The sequence below is a fragment of the Apus apus genome, chromosome 1, assembly GCF_020740795.1.
Source record: "Apus apus isolate bApuApu2 chromosome 1, bApuApu2.pri.cur, whole genome shotgun sequence".
Taxonomy (NCBI): Eukaryota; Metazoa; Chordata; class Aves; order Apodiformes; family Apodidae; genus Apus; species Apus apus.
Window position 1 is genome coordinate 154693776 of NC_067282.1, and position 22770 is coordinate 154716545.

The window sequence follows — 22770 nt, forward strand, 5'->3', positions numbered from 1 at the left end:
GAAAACCCACTTGTTCTCCTGTGAAGAATTTCTAGCTATCTGATGATGCACATAGTAGGCAGCATATTTCTGGATTCCAACTGAGTATCACTAAGCTCCAGACCTGCAGCTCCTGACAGTGAGATTCTAGTTCTCATCAAAGTTTCTGCATAGTCTTATGTCATTAAGCTTTGTGGTAATAGAAAGGGGCTTTTCCTCAGCAAAAGAGCAATTTATTGCTCTGGAAACAAAAGTCTTAGGTAGGAATCATGGGCTCTTACACAGCTCTGCTGAACACTTGATTTCAATTACGAGATGGTAGACTAGACATTGGAACGAGTACATGAATACAACAATTTTTGTTCACAGGTAGTACTTGGACATATCCTTGAGAAGGAGTGAAGATAAGCATCCAACCTAAAACTCATTTCTGTCTTGCAGTTCCCAAAGATATGTACTCAGAAGTATCAGGTACTCCACAAGAAAATGAGTTTTCAAGTCTCTGAATTCAGTACTTTAAATTAACTTTGTTGTATTGTAGATACGCCTGGAAGCACATCCTGGTGCTTTAACACACTTTTAACACACTTTTTAAGTAGGAAAAAAAAAATAAGCTGGATAGAAATAACTCATCTGAACCATGATAGGGTTACAGGAAAACAGAAGTAGTTCTTGGAAATAGTTTCAGGTAGCCATTTGGTCTAAGCTATGAGATTGCAGACTCTGATAGTAGAAGCAGCCTTTCACATCTAAGGTTTTCGTAGATATTTACTGCTTTGTTTATATACCCCCTCTTCTTCTCTCTCTTCTGGGATTTTTATTAGATAAATAAACTTTCATATTTATATGTTATCTGACCTCTGACCATCTTGGAACACACATTTTTTTTATGAGGCTCAACATTTGTTTATGCAACTAGGCAAACAGCAGTTCTGGATCTTTGAATTTAAAGTGAAGTTACCAAAGACAGCTTGCTCTGGATCTGAGGATCTGAACTAAATTGGAAAGAAACTTGGTGGCAGATTCAAGCACAGCAGTTACTGGAATATGTTATCATTACATTTAGTCTTAAGATACTGGAAGCACTCAGAAAGGACTCCCAAGAAACAAACCAAATCCTCTAGATCTTAAGTTCTCCAGGAATTTAGTTTTGAGTACACCAGAAGAGTTCCAGGCTTGTGCCATATCAAACAGTTTAAAGAGGAGTTAGATTTGTGGTTTTTCCATAATAGCTTTTCTGTTACCTGTTTTGTTCTTTGAGTTTAAGCTCTGGCTCAGGTATTGTTTGCACATAGTACAATGTGTAATGTGCTGCACTTGTCAGTGGAGCACAAAATAATAAGACAAAAAAGTAATTAAATATGTTTTGACAATTATTTTGCTTTCTCTCGAGATACGACTGTGCTAAAATAGTCCTACGTAGAATACTTATTCCTCCTTTCTGTATGTTATCTGAAGGACACTTAATAATGAAAGTGGCTCTTAAAAGAGGCACATTAAGAGTTTAACTAAAATGTAACATCTGCAGAAAAAGAGTAGTTTTGAGGTGAATTTGAAGCTGCTTTTTATTTTATTGGTGAAAGCCAGGAAAAACAGATCATACAAAATGGATGCTCCAAACTACAGGTGCTACAGACACATCAGTGAGTGGAAATTTCTTGACCTGACTTTGTTTCAAACACAGAAAACAATGGAGACAGCCCAATAAGGCACCAGAAGCCTCTACCCTGGTGCAGGTGGGATTCTCCTGCTCTGTCTTGAAATGGATTCTCTGTCTGCAAGACAACCCTCCAGCAGTCTCTCTTTCTTTTGGGCTGTTAGAGTTCATTACATTAAGAGTCAGAGCTGTACCCTCTTTCATTATAGAGCAGTGTTGGCTGTTCTCCTGGACCTGATGGAAGCTGCTGTTCTGCCTGTACAGCTTCCCCTGGGCCTGAGGCCCCGCAGCAGTGGGCACAGGGGCCCACCAGAAGGCAAAGATGTCCTGATGATCTGTTGTGTCTGTCGCCAGGGAGGTTGCTTTCTGTTTCAAAGGCTGAATGCTTTTGTGAGCTGTTGTCCTTGGATAGGAATGTGGGGGAAAACATGTTCTACTTATATCAGTAATAAGTTTCCCCACTCAAGCTTTGGTGGTGTGGGATGGCATTTGCTCTTCTGCTTTGCCTGAGCTGAGCAGTGGGACCTACAATGAGGTAGGTACTGTGCCAGGCAAGAGATACTTCCACCAGGTTTGGGCCTTGGAGTGGTTTCTATGGTTGCTCCCTCACTATATCCTTCTGGTATCTTGATTTCTTATGGTCCAACCCAGTATCTTGATTGTCATGATCCTTTAACTGGAACTGCTGCCACAGCAACTGCTGCTTTCACTGCTGTGTCAGGAAATGGTACAGCTGCAGGTGGGATGATGATTGTGGATCATTGACTAGAACTGCTGCTGCATCACAAGACTCTTTGGCACTGATACTGTGGCTGGCATTGCTGGTAATCTAATTCATGAGGCTCTCTGGATTCAAGTATGGGTTTTTCTGAACTTATCTTCTCTCCTACACTAAGTTGCTTCCTGCTGGATTCAGAATAGAAAAATAACAAAACACCTTCCTCCAAACGAAGCACCAATGCCCTGCAAACCATTTTGGATAATAATGTATTTTATCGAGAGGATACTGTCCTTTAAAAAAAAAAATAAAAAAATCCTGGTAGTTAGAAATACTGTTTCCTGCAGAGCATAGCAAAAGATCAAAAGTTCAAGGTTTCAATGACCATTAGAAAAAGAAAGTGATTCACAGGACTGCACATGTCACAGCAGTGTGAGGTCCTCATCCAAGGTGGGGGGTGTTATCTGTCAGCTGCCCTGTTTCATGTGCAGTTTCTCAATGAGAATGTCAAAACTGACACAACTTCTGTAGGACTAGTGATTTTTATGATCTACAGAATGTGGTAATGTTGCCCCAAATAACTGACAACAGTAACATTCTTTAAGATAATAAATAGAATCAGAATGTTAGCTTAAGGGAACCACAGGGAAAATAAAAAGCTTCAAATACTGCATCTACATGGAGCAGCAGATTAGGAAGAAAAAGAGGTGAAAGAAAATGGAAGGATCTGCACCTTCGCCGAGGAACAGCAAACTGCTCAGTGAAGTTGCTTTTGGGAACAGCTTTCCATCCGGGACAGGAGGTGAGCTATTAAGACATTAAGCATCCGCTCTTCAGTAGGTACATTTACCAGGCAAAACGCGGATAATTTGTTCCCTCAGATAAGTCAATTGTAACTAACAAGAATACTTTTCTAGTTACATCTTATTTTTTACTTAGCGGTTCATAATTGTTTCTGCTTTTGGTGTCAAGATTTCTTGCTGGAGGAAGCATGCAAATTTTGTCTTTAAGCTTTCCTAAGGTTAAGGGTGAACTCAGTTGAGGCTGACAAATAAGCTGTAAATTTCTCCAGCAGTAATGATTCTAGGTGGTTTGTGGACTCCGTGTCTTAACTGAAATTAAATTGGGAATGTCAGCACCTGAAAGGTTTTATCTGTCAGGCAGTGAAGATTGGTTTGAGGTTTAAAATCACTAAGAAATTCCTCCTTACAGGTTTTTACCATTTAGTTTTCTAAGAAGGAGGAAAAACAGGCAAAAAAAATTTGATACCTTCTAAGTGATCACAAGAAAATTAAACCCACCAAATTATCAAAGATAAAATAAACTTTTAGCTAAAACCGTGGTATTTTCTTGTAGATATAAATAATAGCAAGAGTGGGTACATCAGAAATAAACATAGAAGAGATTTGGTAGAGAAGTGCCCAGTAACAACAACAACACCGAAGACTTTTTCGTTAAAAATACAAACGTATAGAAAGGGAGCAAAATCAATGAACTGGTGCTGAAACTTAAACTGAGGAGAATCTGCCTGTCAGGCTTTGATTGTGACTAACAATGTCAATTAAAGCGTACTTAAACTGAGTTTAAAATTGAAGAGGAGCTGACTTGGGAGAGAATAGATTTCCTTAATGGAAGGTCTTTTATGATTCACACCTGCTCATTTGACAGTGCAAAAACACCTAGATGTTTACAGAGACTGAGAGGGATTATCTGCTCCGGGGAGTTGTCCCTCATTTTTTTCCTCATTTGCACCATTTCTTTAAAGATCCTTCCAGCAGGGGATGCTTATCTCCGATAAAAAGCCTGTTCCATCAAGCCAGCACCCCCGGAGGCAGCCGAAGATTACCAGCCTGTCTGAAACTTTGGAGGCAGGTTATTGTCTTATCTCTGTGTTGTTGCCTGCTGGTTTAATTCTTCCAATAGTAATTAAAACCACACAAGAATATATGAGTCACAATTTCGAGTAGCTACCCCACCCACCTGTAACACGAATGAGAAAGATTGGCCGTGGCGGGAATTCTCAGCTGGAATGGCAATTTCTACACGGAAAGCAGCAGTAATGCTGTTGAGAGAGGTAAAAGGGTCTGGAGGTGATTCTCAGCAACACAGAATGTGCCATGGATTTGCTGAGGGTTTCTCTTGTGAGTGCTGACCTAGCACAAGACACTCTCTTGAGTGCCCATGAGAACAGAGCCACGCCACTCAACACTGTGATATGCTCTGTTTTTTAATGAAGTACAGATATTTTAATAATTATCAGACACTTATTTCATTGATTAAATGCTGTAATATATTAAAAATCGGTATAGTTGCTGTTCAGGAAACAACTGTCAAGCAATATTCACGCTCCTAAAAAGAAGAATTCCATATAATGCATATGTCAGTTGCAAAGCAGCCTTCTGGGAATCATAAATACATACAAAGTAATATTTGGATGTGACCTTGGAGGAATTTTCTTTATTTTTTCACTAGTTTCTCCTTTGGCTTTCAGACTGATTTTACAAAAATCCAAACTATTTATTTTTTTAATGCCTCTCAGCACTTTGGAAACTGCTTTTACTTATATAAAGTTCTAAATCTAAAGAAGTGCACATTATCACTGACAGCTGAGGGTGATTGTATAAACAAATTACCACATTTTTAACATTCATACAAGCTTACCATCAGAATAGTCAGAAGTGTACTTTGCATGTGCAGTTCAGCATTTTCATACTTCTATGATTTTATTTCCACACTAAATTGCCTTCAAAAGCAAAGCACATATTCATCACTAAGTATTAACTACATACCGAGGTTGCAGATTCAACACAAAGCTGCTTTTGAGTTGCCACAGCAATAAAAATAGCATCTGAAAAATTACTTATGAAAAACAATCTTCCATACATAATTTAAAAAGCATTTTACTAAACTGTTTTCTTACCACCTCAAGTTGTTATTACTCTCAAGCTGTATTTTGGGAAAAGCTAAGAAAGATAAAGATTTTTGAGCATATTAAAGCAAGTGTAGAATAGCAGCAATAGTAGAGATGATTTTTTAACAATAGAGTGGATAGTACGTATCAGAAATGCTTGTGAAAACAAGCTGCGTTTTCTGTAGGGCAGCTGTGTTTCAAATGTCATTTTCCTGGCCTCAAAAGAACTTTCCCTTACATTGATAAGTTATTGTACTATCATATTTCATTCATATTGAGTACTTACCTGAATACTTCCTCACCAGTTTAAGAGACCGAGTTATTTCTTAGTGTTGTACTGAATTCCAGCCCTCCATAGAACTTAGCATATTTTAAAAATCTGACCAAATCTTGCCAGGAACTTCTGGGAAGCAGAACATGGGCAAGTAATGCTCAGTGGTGGGGCGAGGGGAGGAAGAGATAGGTGGAAATTGCCAGTGCTTGGCAATACTTTGTGGTACTCCTGTAAGGCCAGTCACACTAATGGATAGATGGGAAGGGAAAACACTTGGCAGGGAAGGAGAACGTGCAGAAATGAAAAGCACACACAGGGAGAGAACCTGTTTGGGAATAATTAGCTAAACTGAGTGGGAAGTCTTGTAAAGCTTGCCTCAGAAATTATTTTGCTGTGACCTGAAAATAGCTCTTTTGCCTTTAAATAGTGGGGAAAATCATCATTGTTTTATATAAAGAACTTTGCGGTTTGTTCAGTGATGACTAAGTTCAGCACATGTGGCATCATGAAGAAGTCAGACAAAAGGAAGTTTGAACTTGTAGAATATCAATATTATGATAACCTGCAGTATTTGGAACATACCAGGAAGTCTGAAGATGTGGTTTAGCAGTTTTTGCAATTTAATTTAAAAAAAAAATGCTTAGACACAGCTGTAACACATGGATTGATAGTCAAGAAATATATTTACTTCACGTGATATTAATTCACTAAATCTGCAAAGTAAGACATTGTGTTTTGTCACATAATGGCTACCCCATATAATATCCTCACCAACATATGTGAGGCAAGAAAAAGATTATCAGTAGCTTTAGAGTAGGGTCCACAGAGATCCTATCACACTTAAGAACAAAATCGTCAAAGAAAATTATAGCTGCTGCAATGAGGAATATAACTCCAAGAACTGAAGTATGGTTCTTTTCTACATGACATAAGCCATCTCAGGATTATTATATGTATTCCTAAAATATGCTTTTGTATATTTTATAGTTCTGCATTGTTGTGTGTGCTTTTTCACAGAACTGACCGCATGGAAATTACTTACAGTGATTAGGGAGCAGATGGTGGAGTCTGACGCTCATCCCTTTCCTAACTAAAGGCCAGCTTGAAGTGTGGTTTGAAGACTCCAAAAAAAGCCATGGATTTCCTAGGTTCATAGAAGTGCAATGCAGAGATACCAGCATATGTGTTAGTCTCTCATGTCTCAGATTGAGGTGTACCCAAAAATTGCTACACACTATCCCATAGCATATTTCCTGTCAAAATAATTTAAGGCTCAGGTTCTTGAAGATACACTTGTAAAAACATTTTGAAGAACATTACTTATTTTACTGCATTCATTATTTCAAATTCTCTTAAAGAATTACTAAGAATAATATACTGTGAAGCAATTAAGCACAATGCAAGTGTAACTATGAACTGAAACAAAAGTTCTCTTTTTATACAAAGAATACACCATGTCTTTTCAAAAGTCACAGCTCTTACTAAATACAGATTTTTATTTTTAAAGCTATAAATAGATGCTAGTGTAATTCATCAATTAAACAGAACTATAAGGAATTCAGGAACTGTCCCTTGCTCAGAGATGTGAGCTGCCTCCTTTATTTGTTCCAGACAAAAATTTAAACTCTGGAAAGTCAAAAGTAAGTTTTTGGTGTGTGCCTTCTAAGTGTGATTAGAGGGCAAAAAAAGAGTTGTTTCAAATTCTGCAAGCAGTCGTGAACAACTGGACTCCAGTCTTTCTGGGATGCTGTAAGATTCATCTAACATAGAATTAAAGGGAAGTATTAACTCCTAGGACAAGGATTTCTTAAAAGTTTAGCTGAATACAATAGTATTGCAGTTATACAAATGCAATACATATATTTCTAATGTCACATATCTGATTTAAAAGAATAGTGTAACACAGTATCTGTAAGGTACGTGTTAAATAAGCTGAGAATGACAAATAATGAGAAGCAGCCATATGCTAATAGAATATTTTGGGGTTTACTTATGTAGGGCCCTGGAAGGACAGAGGATTCAACACATAGGTTGATGATCCAGATGCAGATGGGAAACAGCACTAATAAAAGGCTGCAGAGACCCAGACAAGTAATTAGTGAGGATAAGATAGTCATACAGAGTGATCTGCATAAGCTGGAAAATGGAACCCATTGGAACAAAATACATTTTTGTAGAGCTAAAGGTAGGCTGTCTCTTACAAAGGGTATCCTGGAAAATACCAGTTCTGGAAAACCTTAGCTGTCATGTCACATTTGAGACGCACTTTATTGCAAGCTCCTCTGGTGATAATAAGGCAAAAAGGGTGACTGCAATCATTAAGTACACATATAGAAGACTTGCAAGCGGCAGTATGGAAGAGCATATTTCAGTGTCACATACAGGGATAAATTATGTTCTTCATGGCCACATTTAAAAATAAATAAATCTGTTAACAGACTGATTGCCAGTTTTCCAGCCTGGAAAATACCCCTACAAGGGATGCTGTCTCCAGTACAGGCAGCGGTGACTTGTTTGCAGTTTATGTGTATCTAAAGATGAAAAAACAAACAACAAAAAAGCCACCAAAACATAGAACTCTTGGAGCAAGTCCAGAGAAGGTCCACAAAGACGATCCAATGGCTGGAGCACCTCTCCTATGAAGACAGGCTGAGAGAGTTGGGGTTGTTCAGCCTGGAGAAGAAAAGGCTCTGAGGAGACCTTATAGCAGCCTTCCGGTACCTGAAGGGGCTACAGGAAAGCTGGGGAGGGACTTTTTACCAGGGTGTGTCATTGTCAAAATTGTTGTTTGGATATTAGCAAAGTTTAATTAGAGGTCATCTTCCTTATTTATCAGGAATGAGTTAGCACCCAACTAAAAGCAGTTCAGCACTGATTCTCGTTTGGCTTTCTCTACTGGCCACTACTAATGATAAGACTGTTAGCACAGTACCTTCTGTGCATTCTCTATATCCTATTTTCCACAATCAGATGCTTATTGAGAGTGTTTCTCTATTTTCTATACTCTTCCTTGAAATTCTAATGATGTAGCAATTTCTTTCTCCTTAGTCTCTCTTCCACTACATTATCTAAAATGCCACTGTTTCAATTTTATATTAACTTACTCTTGACCCAATAAATGTACCTGTTTCCCTGAGTCTGTACATTCATTCTTCACTGCCTGCTTGTTCTGTAGAGGTCATTTTTGTTCTTTTTCTCCACAACCACCTTCACTTCTAGCTGTCCTATTTAGAGTACCTCGACTCCCTAAGTTCCCACAGTTCAGGGAAATATGAAAATGCATAGGGAACAAATTTTGTTAAGTCTATGTAAGAAAGAACTTTAGAAATTCTTTATTAACTTTTCCTCTCTGTAGCAGGTGAGGCAACTTCTGTTCTTTGAATATGATCTCAGATTAAACAATGGAAGATGTTCTTAGAACATATTTCTAAGGTAAAATAAACTTAAATATTTCAGCACTTTTCTTGTTCTGCATTTTAGTAGTACCTACATATCCATTCTGTTACCAAGAACCTAAATGTGAGCACAATATGTAATATGTATTTTATTTCATCACTGGTCAAGACAAAGTTCTGCAGTCCCCCATTCCTTTATGTCTTAAATAACAGAAGTATAATTACCAGGCAGTAAAATGCACTGTGCTAGGAAACTTACTATTTAGCATATCAAATATGACTTTGTGACTACAGTGAATAAAGGAGAAGTTTTCAAAAACTTCTTTAGTAGTAATGGACAAGGAATTTTAAATAAGTCCCCAAGCCCTTGTGCTGCAATGTCAGAATCTTTCAGAAGATTCAACCAACATGTAAAATGGTCTGCAATGGACTTGGATGCTCTTCAGCCCTCTTGCAAGTTAAGCTTCAGTAAAGAGAGTGATTAGACTCATTTAACATCTGCTACAAAGCCACCAACATGATTTTTTGAAACTTTGTACCAAGACTCATAATTGTATTTCCAATCTATTTCCACATTAATTAAAATGCTGAAAAGGCTCTATTATTGTTGCTAGTACGGTGGATCAGTTTTCTAGAGGTAAGTATATGTAATGCAAGTAGCCACAACTATCGATGTACTTCTAGTCACCTGAATGATGATAGCACAGTTTTTGCTTAAAGCAGTAAAAATACTGATACACTATATGGCAGAAAGGTGTCTATGTTCCTTACACAACCAGTCACCTTATTTTCAGCATCAAACCACGATAAAAATCAGGACCAAGGCCATCGACTTGCCTTTGACTGATTATTGAACATACATTTAACTACCAGTCACAAATCTGCCCTCTTCCACAGCAAAATGAATGTACTATCAACCTCAGTATGAAGCAACACAGATCAACAAGCTATTAAACTGTAGGTTCAATTAAGAGCTTTAATCAAAACACAGATGTTATCCAATACAGTATTCTGAGTTTTCCCCAAAAAGATAAAAAAATACTTCCTAAGTATTTTACAAATTTACAGATTGTAGATTTTCCTTTTACAAATAACATAGAACTGTTTTTTTTTTGCAGCAAAACCCAATACATTTCTATGTTACAGCTGTTGACTTCTATTACAATTATGTATTCCCTGAACTGTTCTCCTTAGAAAACATAAGAGTGTAATAAGTTCAGAAGTATAATAAATATATTGCTAACTAGGGTGGTAAATGCTGAAGAAAATTAGTTAAAGCATCCAGTTCTTTTATCCATCAGATTGCTAAACTAAATGGATTACTCACATGAAGTATATTAACATAAATAAATGTTTTGAGTGTCAGACCTTAAAGCAAGATTGAACAATACAGTTGGTCAAATGTCCATGCTTTGAAAAAGATGGTACCATTGTGCTTTGCTACCAACCTAGAAAGCAAATAAGCCACAGTGAAGCTTAGCATTTGGGTTGATTAACCCTCATCTTCAGAATTACTGGTAAGAGAGAAAACAATCCTTATAGACAAAAATAAGAGATGAAGGTTTTAGTTACTGAGATTAATCAAGAAAAGGACTGTGCTCAGAATACAGTTTTTATTTTACCCCAGACAGGTAACACATGGAAGTTATGTATTATATGATACTCTAGTACTGGCTTTTGGGTGTCACCATCATCCTCTCTACTTGCCATGTTCCACCTATTCCTGAAGTAGATTAGACTGCTATTTAGAAAATGATCCTTCTCCAAAGGCCAGAAGACTTGCTGAAAAAAATCCACTCCACAAGGCACACCAGTAACTTATGTTGAGAAATCTGGGGAATATTTGAGGAGCACTTTGACTTATGGACAGTAGAATTACCACTCAAAAAATGATAAACTTTGAATGAGGAATAGAGTGGTGCAACACAAAGTACCAATAAATCATGAATGGAAAAAAAATGCTTGCTGGATGTTCTGCAATCTCACTACACTATGCAGTTACTCAGCTGGGCAAACCTGCTTGATAATCTATAGTCCTATAAGGAAGGAGATACCCAGAATGCACAGGAGAAAGCAAGACCTGCATCTCACAGCCACACACAGTGGTAACTGACCCAGCTCATTTTGTGGCTCTGAGTTAGACAGTGACTCTGTTCTCCTTGGCCCACTTTTTCATAATACGGACAATGTACTCTACTTGAGAATTACCAGTACTCTTCAGAAGATGCACTACTTCCCGCAGGGTCTCTCTGCAAAGGTGAAAAGCAAAGATTTAAATGAAGGTGAGACCAAACTGATACAATAAACAACTACCCACATCCAAACTATTTTACAAAACAAAACCTCTCCTAGACAGAGAGGTCCATGGCTCTGCAGGGCAGGAATAGGTAAAAATGTACAGTAGATTAGGGCCCAACCCCACCCCCAAAAAAGGTCTTGTATACAATTGCAATAAGCAGAGAAATAAGAAGTTGGAAAAAACCCATAAAATCAGCATAATTAAATTAGTTTGGATTTTAGTGTGCACACACGTGTCTATTTATATATAAATCTTTACTCTTGCAAAATAGTTCCTTTTTTATTTTCTTTAATGTTACTACTCTTCAGTATGGCAACATGTAGAATTAATAATATGGAAATGAGCACTGCTAATAGAATAAACCAGTATGAAGCTGCAGTTTGCCAGCTACTTTACAGCAAGAACTTGTATCCATATTGAAAAACAGGCAAACTATGCCTATTTTACTGCATCTTCTGCAGTAATTGCTAAAGGGACACTGGAAGGGTGCACTAGTTAATGAGATTATTTGAGCTGAGAAGCAAATACAAGGAAGGCATAGAAGCCAAGATACACAACTACCAGCCATGTATGAACCAGCAACTTTGGCCAGGGGAGAATGGCCATCAGGCATCACAACAGAATATTCATGAGGGAACAGTTCTTAAATACAGCCTCATTTCTCTCATTCTCCCATCCAGTGAAATGGGCCAAAAGCAAAATTATCAGTAACACTGAGAATTTCCTTTAAGCTTTCATCAAATACGTTTATTTGTCTGATATGGTGTCTTCAGAAAGCAAATTTTAGTGAAAATACAGTCTCCTCTACTAATTGTTTAAAGAAATCATGTCCTTCCTACATCACTGATTAACTGTTCCCCTAGTTCTGTTCTCTGGACCTTATGGGACAGTTTTCCATTCTTACACCGTCAACATGAAATTAGGTTCTTTTTCCTCAGTTCATGAACATAACTACATTTGTAACTTCTGTCTTCCTAGTATAATGGCTAGTGTACTGTGGTTTCTTATAGATCATAGCATTCACTGATAAGTTCTTCTCCACCAAATATTCTGTATCTGTTGGTGTGGATGACACACTTCCACACTTGAACACTGCATATGGAGCCACTAGCCAGAGTGTCTATTCTCTGAAAGGTCAAGAAAGAAGTGGAAGAGGATCCGCAGTCCTAAAGCTAAGATTATGATTCTGGTTTACAGCTAATTGGAAATAGGAAAAGAGCAAAATAACTTCAGACAGAACACAGAATACTCACTTTGCTTCTTGGCCAAGTAAGATCATTTGAAAGATACCCACACAGGCACCTCTCTTGCCTTCCCAGTGTTCAGGATTACAGTCCAGTTTCTCCAGCATATCAAACGCTTTGGCCGCATAGTAAAACTGACGCATCTGCACAGAAAGTGAAGGATTATTCCTGAGTATATGACTGTCTTTCAAAAGAGGATTAAAAATTTTGAGCTCCATTTCCCTAAATCAGCAGTAAGTCATGGAAGCAATGTTCATTTTCCTGTTTTTCTGCAGGCAACAAACAAGTGACACAGAATAGGCACATTTGAGTTCTTCTCAGGGAAACAGCTGGCATTATAACATTACTGGTCTACGTCTTTGAACATATTGTAGTCAAACTGCACTGTAAACTTATTAGTTGGCAATGATCAACACTGTTGTTTTGATCACACACTAGGTTGCAGAACATCTTTTTTAATGAGGTGTCATACCAACTAGACCAAAGTCCTTGATAGAATATCAACTTCAAACTAGTCCAAACACTTGAAAACTGCTTTTTGTCATGTAGAGATGGTCACAGACAAATATTTTTATGTCTTCTGGGTTTAATTTAGAGCTAGATTATTTTCTTCACTGTTAGTGTACAGTACAAAATAAGATTTGGTGACTCAATAATCTAAAATATTCCCAAGCATAGGAAAATCCACTGTGTACTCTGCCTTTTCTGCCTTAGGTTCTCTACTTGAGAACAAGAAGCAAGTTGGTTGGCAATGGTCAGTGTGAAAGGAGTAACCAGAGTAACTGGCTTTTGAAGTTGGTGTAACTCATGTGGGCCTTATCTGTGACTGTGAGTATTCTTCACTTGGGCAAGCCTGACTAGCAATGCTGTTTGTGGCTGGCATCTTCCCATGTGAGGGCACAGAAGGCACACTGAGTACAACTTCCCATCCTTTGGTGGCTGGAAGCCTGCATCTGCTGAGAAAACAGGACAGGCTGTGGGACTTACATTTGGATACTTTAGTCAGAGAAACATGGGTATGCAGAATGAATAGTAATGTCCTTTTCTTCCTGTACATGAAGATTTTAACTACAGGTGACTGGCAAGCACTAAAATGGATGGGAATAAAGACAGTGAATATAAACAGTCACAGATGTGTCAGCTAAAAAGAAAAAGATGAATATTGATCTCTCCAAACCTGCATCTGATCTCGTTCCATTAAACAGATAGAAGTTTATGTCCTCCTTCTAGTTGACATAAAAGCAGGAAATGTTTCACCCCAAGTCATCTGCTGTTCCTTAAGTGGATAAGATGGGCTACTGCATGAGAAGCAGTACTAGCCAGAAGTTCTGCATCCCAGCTCCCTCATGGGACAACTTCTCTCAGCATAGCAACAGGGCATCCAGTGTCCTAGTCCCAGGACACTGTTGACCTTGCTCCATCCATGCTCATTCAGTGTTCTGTTGAGTGAAGCCCAGTGCAACTGCCTTCTTAAGTCACAGCTCTGGTGCTGTCTGTGGACCACCCATATAAGATAATGTTTCAGAAATAACTGGAGAATGCTACATAAACTCAAACAACATGGGCTTTGCCATTTAGTGGAAGACGTACAAACAGCTGGTAGTGCAGAAAGATTAATTATAACACTAAAGCAATCATTTTTAAAATTAAATTCCTTGGTCTTTGGAGCAGCCATTTATGGCCATATAGATACATAATTAGGCTAAAAAATTTAGTCCTGTAAGTGCATTTTTAAGAGCTCTAGATAAATCTAAACCATGGAGCTGCTTCTCCTCTAGAGTACATTAAGGCTTTGAAAATAATTTAGGCAAAGTAATAAACTGATATAAGTGAGACTTAAAATGGTCCAGAGAGAGATTTTACGTAAGGTCTGATTGTCAACTTGCTTTCAGAAATGACAGCTACAGGAAACACCAGAGGCACAATCGCTTGCTTGAACATCTAGACTTGTGGAGTGAGATGGTGGATGGAATAATTAAAAGATGTATAAGAGATCATTTGCTCAGTTTTAGAAGAATGCTTTTGAAATCACAAGGTAGATTTTCTGACTTTCAGTTATGTGTTTGTTAGGATTTTGAGAACATGTCACTTTGTCACATGAAGGAAAACAGGAAAAAAGATTTAGTATCTTTCCTTTACCATGGCAAGTTTGGTCACTGTATCTCTAATAAGCCTATGCTAATAGCTGCAAGTTTTTGTATATTCACTTGTGTTAGGCTCTACTGAACCAGATCCATGAGCTTTACGATATTTGTGTTCTGCTCTTCTTCTCACTACTATATTTGCACAATCAGAAAATTTTAAATTGAGATTTAATTTAAATTGAATCCAAAACAGTTGCTCCCCAAATAACTTCAGTCCACCTTCTGATATAAGGTCTGGCCAATACACTCTGAAAATGTGTCTCACCGTGACAGTTTTCAAAAGAAAATCCTTTTCTTCTAACACTGAGCTGCTGGTCCTCTATGTCCCAAAAGATTGCAATCATCCTTGTAGATGGCAGCAAGGACGCTGGGTACAGCATTCTATTACTGTCTGTAGAAATCCTGCACAGCAGTACTCTTTGCATAGGACAATATTTTTTTCTTTCTCCTCGAGTGCAATTTACAAGCCTCTCAAACAAGTTTTCTCTATATGGCTCTATGCTCATCCTGCAGATGAAACTGCCATGTTTTTTTCCATGCTTTGCAGAACAGCAAGAAAACTTGAATCAGAGCTAAGTATCAAAGCGGACGAAGTCTTGTCTGGCTTGACTTTTAAAAATGTTTGTCTAAGCTCATCTGATTGAAAGTCCTCTCTAGAAAGGTTCAAAAGAAGAACTATTTTGTGTTAGCAGGGATCCTGCTATAGCAGGCAGTTAATCTCACCATTTTTTTTCTGAGTAGTTTGATTCCTGATGATTACACACACACTGTGTCTATTTACCCTACTTGGGCAGACAGAATAGTAGTTGTGGGGTTATTCTCTTTCCATTTCCTAATTATCAACAAAGGAGTATCTCCCATTGTCATTACAAGCTTTAAGGAAAAAAACACTGACCTAAAAAAAAATGCAGCATGAGGCTCCTTGCTGAATCTATGCTAGATTTTTTTTTCTTAAAAGTTTCTGGCAATTTTTATGAACAAAGAATCCCTAGTGGAAGAAACTGTTATCCTTGATATCTCAAGCATGCAGTAATTTACCAAAGTTTTAATCAGTGGGTTGTCTACCAAGAAGGCCTATAGGTTAAAATACTGACTCATCCTTGCCAACTTATTTACATTATTAGACATCCCCCTGTTACAAACGAAAGTTCACTATTGATTACAATTATGGAAAGCGTCAAAAATGGTCTGTTGGTAAAGCCACTGAATTAACACATCATATACCAAGTTCTAAAGAGAAGACTCACTTTGTAGCAATCATTTGCAATGAGCTGCAAAAGGTTAAAGGACTCGGCTGAGGTCTCCATCTTCAGATAGAGATTCCAGGCCATCTGTGGTTTCTTATTCTTAATATCTGTAATAACAACAAAAAGCTGGAACTGTGAAAAGAATACGACACACAAAATACTCAGTGGCAGGTGGAAATGTTCCTAAAATTCTTTGTTTAATGAAAATGAATGCCTCACTCCATAAGCATGAAGTTGGGAAGGGAAAACTTGTCCTTCTGTGTTACTAGTGATAACAGCAGTTCAGAGAATACCAATGTCAAAAGCAGTAATTATAGCATTTGCATCTCAATTTGTATTTCACAGATACAGCAATAAGCATAACTCTCATGATTTCAGATGTGATTAAGGAACAGAATGTAAAGCATTAGAGAAGTTATTTTATGCAGGACAATGAAACATGACAATCCATTTAGATGGTGAGATAAAAATTATTTAGAACTTAACTGAAGCCTTTAATACTTTGGTGCCCACCTCAACCTAAACATTCAGTTCCCATGAATCATAGCAAACCAAGGAGGGGGGACAGGACACAGAGCCCCTCCAAAGCATAACAAAACTTGTCATTATGCATCTATTAGAAAAAATGTTTCCAAATGCCTGAGATTTTGTGCTGGTTTGAAATTTGCCTGTGTGACTAGAAATTTTAATTGGCCTTTAACTTTAAACTTCACCGTTATACACAATTAGAAAGAAAATAATGTGAATCTTCCATCTCAGCTAATGGAAATTCCACTGGGGTGTTTGAACACAAATCATTCTGAGATTGTATTTTCTGGAGATAAGAACCCATTCTGTTGAATCTGAGGTTGATACTGGTAATTCCAGACTCATTTCAAGTATTAGGAGAAAAGAAAATGAAATCAGGTATTCCTTTATTTTTGAAGTCTTACCAGCAACTCATGGAGCAGCTGGCTGTTCACAGAGGTGCACTCTTGTGCTTTTTTGAAAGAGGAGCTGTTTAGTTTATTGTATCTGTGCCCAGTGTGCTGATACAGATGTTGCAAGTAGAAGAGGTGGTAATGCCAACAGTAAACATGTAACACCAAATAGCAGAATAACAGAACAGTGTCCATACACTGCCCATTTAGAAGGCAGCAAGACATCAGATCAATTTTTCTTTTATCAGCTACAGATACCATACAGAGTGGCAAACAGCCAGGTCTTAATTTCTAAATATCAAGCCATCTATCTAGAGAAATGGAGTATTGTGCTAATTCAATGTTTTTTAACTTTCTCTTCAAGAATAATTTGGTATAAATAGTAAAATAATATGAAACAAACAAAAAAATACTGTCTAGCATCCACAAAGATTCATTTCTGGTACTTTTTGTTCTTTGGAAATATTTCAGCATTGAATTCTTTATTACTCAATACCTAATCATACTCTGACATGAATGTGTTATAATGCTTTCTAATTTCTTCAGGAGCTTTAATCCAGAAGGATCTAAAGGTAATTTACATACTTGACACAGAAATATAACTATACTCATCACTGAACTGTTGTTTCTGCAAAGAATTCTAGCAGCTGTTTGGGAATGAAAAATCAAAATTTTAAGACAGACACAGAAGAATACAGTAGCCCTTATAAAAGAGCTAGAAAGTTTCTAATTGATAAAATGGCATTAATTATATTTCCTGTATAATAAGGGCACCTTCAGAGATTTCTGCATCCCCAGATGTATGTCAAAGAACTACTACAGCACAGAATCAAAGCAATGAACACTGTCTACTGAACAACCCCTTTGCAATGGGAGTTCTCCCATCAAAAAAATCCACATAAAATGTTCACATGTAAAACATTCAAACACAACCAGGTACTGCAGCTTAATGAAAAAGGAAATAAAGTGGCATGTCCTAAAAGAGTCATAGATATACACCCATAGGTGTGTCACGTCTGCCTGGACAGATCACATTAGAGATGTTGACCACATCTGCAATATGGCATAATGTCCCAAAACAAATATATTAACATTCCAAGTACAACTACTGAAAATTGTATGATGAGAACATTTTTGTATGGAGGCACTGTAAGGAAAAGAGATTAGTCTAGGGAGTTTCAGAGTTGAGTCATCAGAAAAGCCCACCTTTGTACTACTTGGCATGTGGCAGTGCAGCTGCACCTGTACAGAGATGTCCTCTGCAATGTTTTAAAAACAGACTTGGAAATACTAAATAGAATTTGTTATAGGATATTAAACATAGCAAAAAATGCCTGGTTTCAAGGGAAGGATGGAAAAGTTTCTGAAAGGAAAGACATGATGGAAATGCCTGATTATTCTCTTCCCTAGACATCTGACATTGATTGCTCTTGGAGTTAGACCCCTGTGCCTCACCCAGTGCAGATACTTCTATTTTATGTCTTACTCTGAACATTTCAGAGCTGTAACTCAGTTTTTTAAGACAGAAAATCTTCACTCAAGCAATTGAGTAGATAATTGAGAAGAAAAAGGTTCACTGGTTAGGACACAGCTGCATTGACAGAACTGTAACAGCACTGCACTGAAGCAGTAATTGCTCACTAAAGCCAGATGTATGAAAGGTGCAAAAATCACCCACACTATAACTCATGCAATCAGCTTTTCACTTTCACAGTCCTGAATCCACCTACAATTCAATTAAGAAAGTGGATTGCCAAGACTGATGCAATAGAGGAGGCACTCTATTCTGCAATGTTGAGGGTAAAGTGACTCACAGCAGCGAGCTAGCCAGCTAAGGTAAACAAAATCATTCTTTATCTTCTCACTCTGGATCAAAAGGAACACCTGCAGGAAGAAGGAAAATAAAAGATTATACATGCATGTACTTTTAAACAAACAGAAGGCAGACCTGTCTCATTTCAACATGCAGCTAAGGCTTAAGCCACATGAACAACTGTTTTATGGGAAGAGTTAGGGTATGCAAGCATTGTGCAGAGGCACATCTCTCTGTGTTGGGCAGGTGGAGGACTCAAACAGTGCCATGCTTATCAAGGGACTTCAGCAGCTGCAGAGCACAGAGCTGTGGGAAGGGTGTGGCCCACCCTGAACAAGTGCCTGTGGAACACGGGGCCCGCGGGAAAAGCTGTTTGGAGTGTGTTTGTTTAGGAAGCAATACAAGCAATTACATTAGCATCTTCTTGAAATACCAGAAGTTTCACATATAGATGAGCCTTCCCTCCCCATACATGTCAGAGATCATTCCAGGTCAGAAATAAGCCTGTTCTAATAATCTGGATTTCAGTAGGGTGCTGAGGCAAAGTGTATCTCTTGTAACTTACTGTACAAATACAAGTTTATTATATTCTACATCTAAAGGGATGTGTAGGGGGAAGTTACAAATTTAAAATTTACTCTGGCTTTACTCACAGAAACAAGAAAAGCTATTTATGCCTCTCTGCAGGTGTATTTATAACAATACTGGGATGCTACTGGCAAAACACAAAGTAGCTTTATAGGAACAGATCTATGTACTGGAACAGTGAGTTCCACAAATTACTGACATTTTTATCAGTTAAACATTGATGAGCCCCTAATTTTGAGGGTGGAGAAGAAATAATAATAATTTTAAAAGCAGCATTATCAGCATAAGTAGCATTTTATCATAGGTTTTATTTCATTATGTCCAGGGAGGTAATATTTTAGTAAGTTATTAAGTGATGTATGTGGAGATTTGAGACACTGAGGAAGGGTTATCCTTATATGTAATTGTCATCACAGGCAATGATCAGACATGAGGACTGACTAATCAATTTAATCACATAATCCTGATATTTAAACACATGAGCTAGGCACCACAAGTTTCTATAGAATAATTTGTAAGAACTAAGAGGAAAAATGTGTACTAACAGCAGTTTACACCTTTGTACTTCTTTGTTGCCTGGCTGTAGCTGAAGCTTACTTATAGTATTAAATTTTAAATCAGAATAGCCTGTTAGCATAGTTGGAAGATAATCACCTGCATTTTCGTTAAACTAACTGAATTAGAGTGGGTGAATTGAAATATATATCCATTTTCTCTGACAGCCTCGGATAGTTTTCTTAAAGAGAGATGCCATTTTGGGTCACAGAAATCAAGAGGATGGGATGGGGGAGGGAAACAACCAAAAAGCCCAGGAGGGCTCTGTTGCCAAGAAGCCTGAAGAGTTAAAAAGTTAGAAAGACAGGAAAACCAAAAATATCCCCAAACCAACCAAGCCTATATGATTTGCTTGAGACTACATGGTTGGGTTTTTTTTTTCTGGCTTGTCTTCAGTCTTGTGGAAAATGCTGCTTCCATCTTCATAATAGCTATTTGCTTTTGCATATTTTAGTTGTAATTAAGTTTCTACTGCACATAGACACAAAAAATGCTGTGTGTGGAAGTTAATCTCTTCCAGCTGCATCTGGATGCTGCTGAATAAGATAGAGAGCACTTCCTCTTTTCCTCCCACATCTCCCATAGGAAGAATGTATTTATTTTTTTAACTACAAATATCTAGGGACAAATAACCATCTTAACTATTCAGTGTCTTTTACTCAGAATGCCCTACTCATTCTGAATAATAAGACTGCCTGGGATACCAGACAAAGTGTAGGAAATCTGATTAAGAGGGCATTCTTTGATCAATTAGAGATAGCTGCAAGCACTCTTGTGATGCACCACAAGCAGCATGACTCCCCATATACCTCATGTTACAAGATTAGCAAGATAATCTTTTCTGAATAGTGTTCACTGAGAGTTTCAGTTCCTCTAAGAAGGGATAGAGGATGTTCCACCCAACCTGCTTATTTTCAACCGATATGAAGATCCAGACGGAGAAAGGGAAAGAAAGAGGAGTATGTGAGAAATATTTCCATTGTTGTTTTTTTAATGAAAATAAATAACACACCTTTTCAGCCTCACTAAATTTGTTCATAGCAGCTTTAGCCTGGGCGTAGTTGAAGTTAAAAGTGTCATCATTGTAGAAGTAACTCTGGAAAATAAGCCAATTAGACAAAATACAAATAAATTAAAAATCCTCCCTCCACGATATAATAACATTAAAATATTCCCCTTCCCCCCAGTCTGAGTCAGACTGTATTAAGACAGTGGGAAGGAAAAAGAAAAACCCACATTATGAACATACTGCATTTATAAACAGTGGGTAGAAAATTATGGACTGGTTTTCCATCCCACATTCGTGACTACAAACACAGCTGGAACATTCCACAGAATTAACCATGAGAGATCTGGAGAATGCTCCGAGCTCAAAAGTGCAGTGGCAGCTTTTGTGGGTATAATTTTCACTTTGGGCATGTGAAGACATGCTGTGTTGCCATGCTCTCTTTCACCTCCCAAGCACTTACTTCACCACTAGGGTGGTTGACTCCCTAATGGCTTAAGGAGATGAACAGTTTGTTTTTCCAAGACTTCTCGAGGCTCAATGAGAGAGATCCTGTGGATCTGGTTATATGACAGATGCTAGTCTGACACATGGGATCACATGATGGAGGTGGGGCTGCAGTACCAGGCTGTAACCAGGCAGCACACCCTGTTACAGGACTCCCTTAGTCTCAAATCTTGCTTACAGGCACCCTTCTCTCTATCTGAAGTGCAATATAAGTTATTCCCTCCTATAATTAGACTGAACACACCAGGTTAATGACAGATCAGATTGATCTACCCATCTCTTTTCTGAAAAGCTGCATGGGTCAAAGCAGGAAATAACTCCAGGTACAGATTAGCCTCATGTTTGGGTTTGACCCAAATAGCTTAGATTTTATCATGGTCAGATGTCCAGAATGAGGTATAACTCAGATGACCAAAAATCAGCTGAGCATTCAGTAGTGTCCCACACTGTTGCATTGATAGACCAGGTAGCGGTAAGGTGCAACACCCTACCACAACTACAAGTGTGAATGGGATTGAGGCTTCTGAAAGAGCATGGGGAAAAAAAAAACAGGGTAGTTTATCCACTACAGTTACTGTAACAAAAGCTTTCCTGTGTGCATAACAGCAATGTGTGTGGGAGATAAATGTTTTTCTCTGTGTAACACCTATAAAAGAAACAGAACTTGCGTGGGGAACTCAAACTTTTATTTTGTTACCTCATTAAAGAGGGAGGAATAGGTAAAAAGCACAGCTGGGACTGTACAAAAGATATGGGAAGCAAGGGACAAAAGCCTTTCCCAGTGTTCTCTATCTTCTTTCATTATGGAGGAACCTCTTCCCTTCCCTGTTACAGGTAGTCAGCTGAGGATACTGGCCCAGTCCACCCACATACCAGCCAGCGCCTGGAGAGGAGAGGTGGGGGGTGGCCACCACTTGCCAGATGTCTAGGTTTCACCCAAGTAGTCTATGATAGGTCCAAAAGAGCCAACAAATATAGCAAGATATGTGAAAGCATGAGGATGAACTAACAAGATGAACCTCAACCTCAGCTTGTGAAAACATTTCAGTGCCCTCAGGGTGAACTAACTGGTTTCACCATTTGAGAATTACAACACTTCACTATATTCTTCCTCAATGACAGTTTCATGTGAATCAGCACAAGTCCCAGATCAAGCAAAGATGGTAAGCAAGATGCTACCTTTATTGCATAAATAGTTCCTTCTGCTCAAATGGACTCCACTGTATTTTTTAATTAAACCAGAAATTAATTTCTGTCAGCAACCAAACTCAAAAACTGTGTAATTTTATCCTGGCTGTATCAGTGCTAAAGACCAGACCTTCTGCAAAACAAAAACCTGTAAAAACTGCTTAGTGCTGCTGATAGGGTAACACATCCACAGCAGCTACCTATTTTGTATCTGCTTTTTTTTTTTTTTTTTTTTTTCCCCAAGCCACTTTATACGTACTGGACTTAATTCTTTTGCAGTCTTTTTACTGCTCTTTAATCTTTTCATAAAACTAACTCTGCTCTG

At 38.0% G+C, this 22770-nt stretch overlaps 1 protein-coding gene across 4 annotated transcripts in view; it reads right to left on the minus strand.

The window, feature by feature from the left end:
• Nucleotides 1-4643: 4643 nt before the first annotated feature.
• The window catches only part of IFT56 (intraflagellar transport 56), a 55173-nt gene continuing 37046 nt past the window's right edge, over nucleotides 4644-22770 (minus strand). For 2 of the 4 annotated variants that reach the window (XM_051637469.1, XM_051637488.1), the window contains 6 exons: nucleotides 20757-20840; nucleotides 18603-18672; nucleotides 15869-15975; nucleotides 12487-12620; nucleotides 11143-11183; nucleotides 4644-6683 (listed from right to left, as the gene is read on the minus strand). In XM_051637469.1, coding sequence (XP_051493429.1) covers nucleotides 6574-6683; nucleotides 11143-11183; nucleotides 12487-12620; nucleotides 15869-15975; nucleotides 18603-18672; nucleotides 20757-20840 — 546 coding nt within the window. In that variant the 3' untranslated portion in view covers nucleotides 4644-6573. Of the gene's footprint in view, nucleotides 6684-9890; nucleotides 11184-12486; nucleotides 12621-15868; nucleotides 15976-18602; nucleotides 18673-20756; nucleotides 20841-22770 lie in introns of those variants that run through there. The other 2 variants (XM_051637479.1, XR_007891377.1) reach the window with 2 other exon arrangements.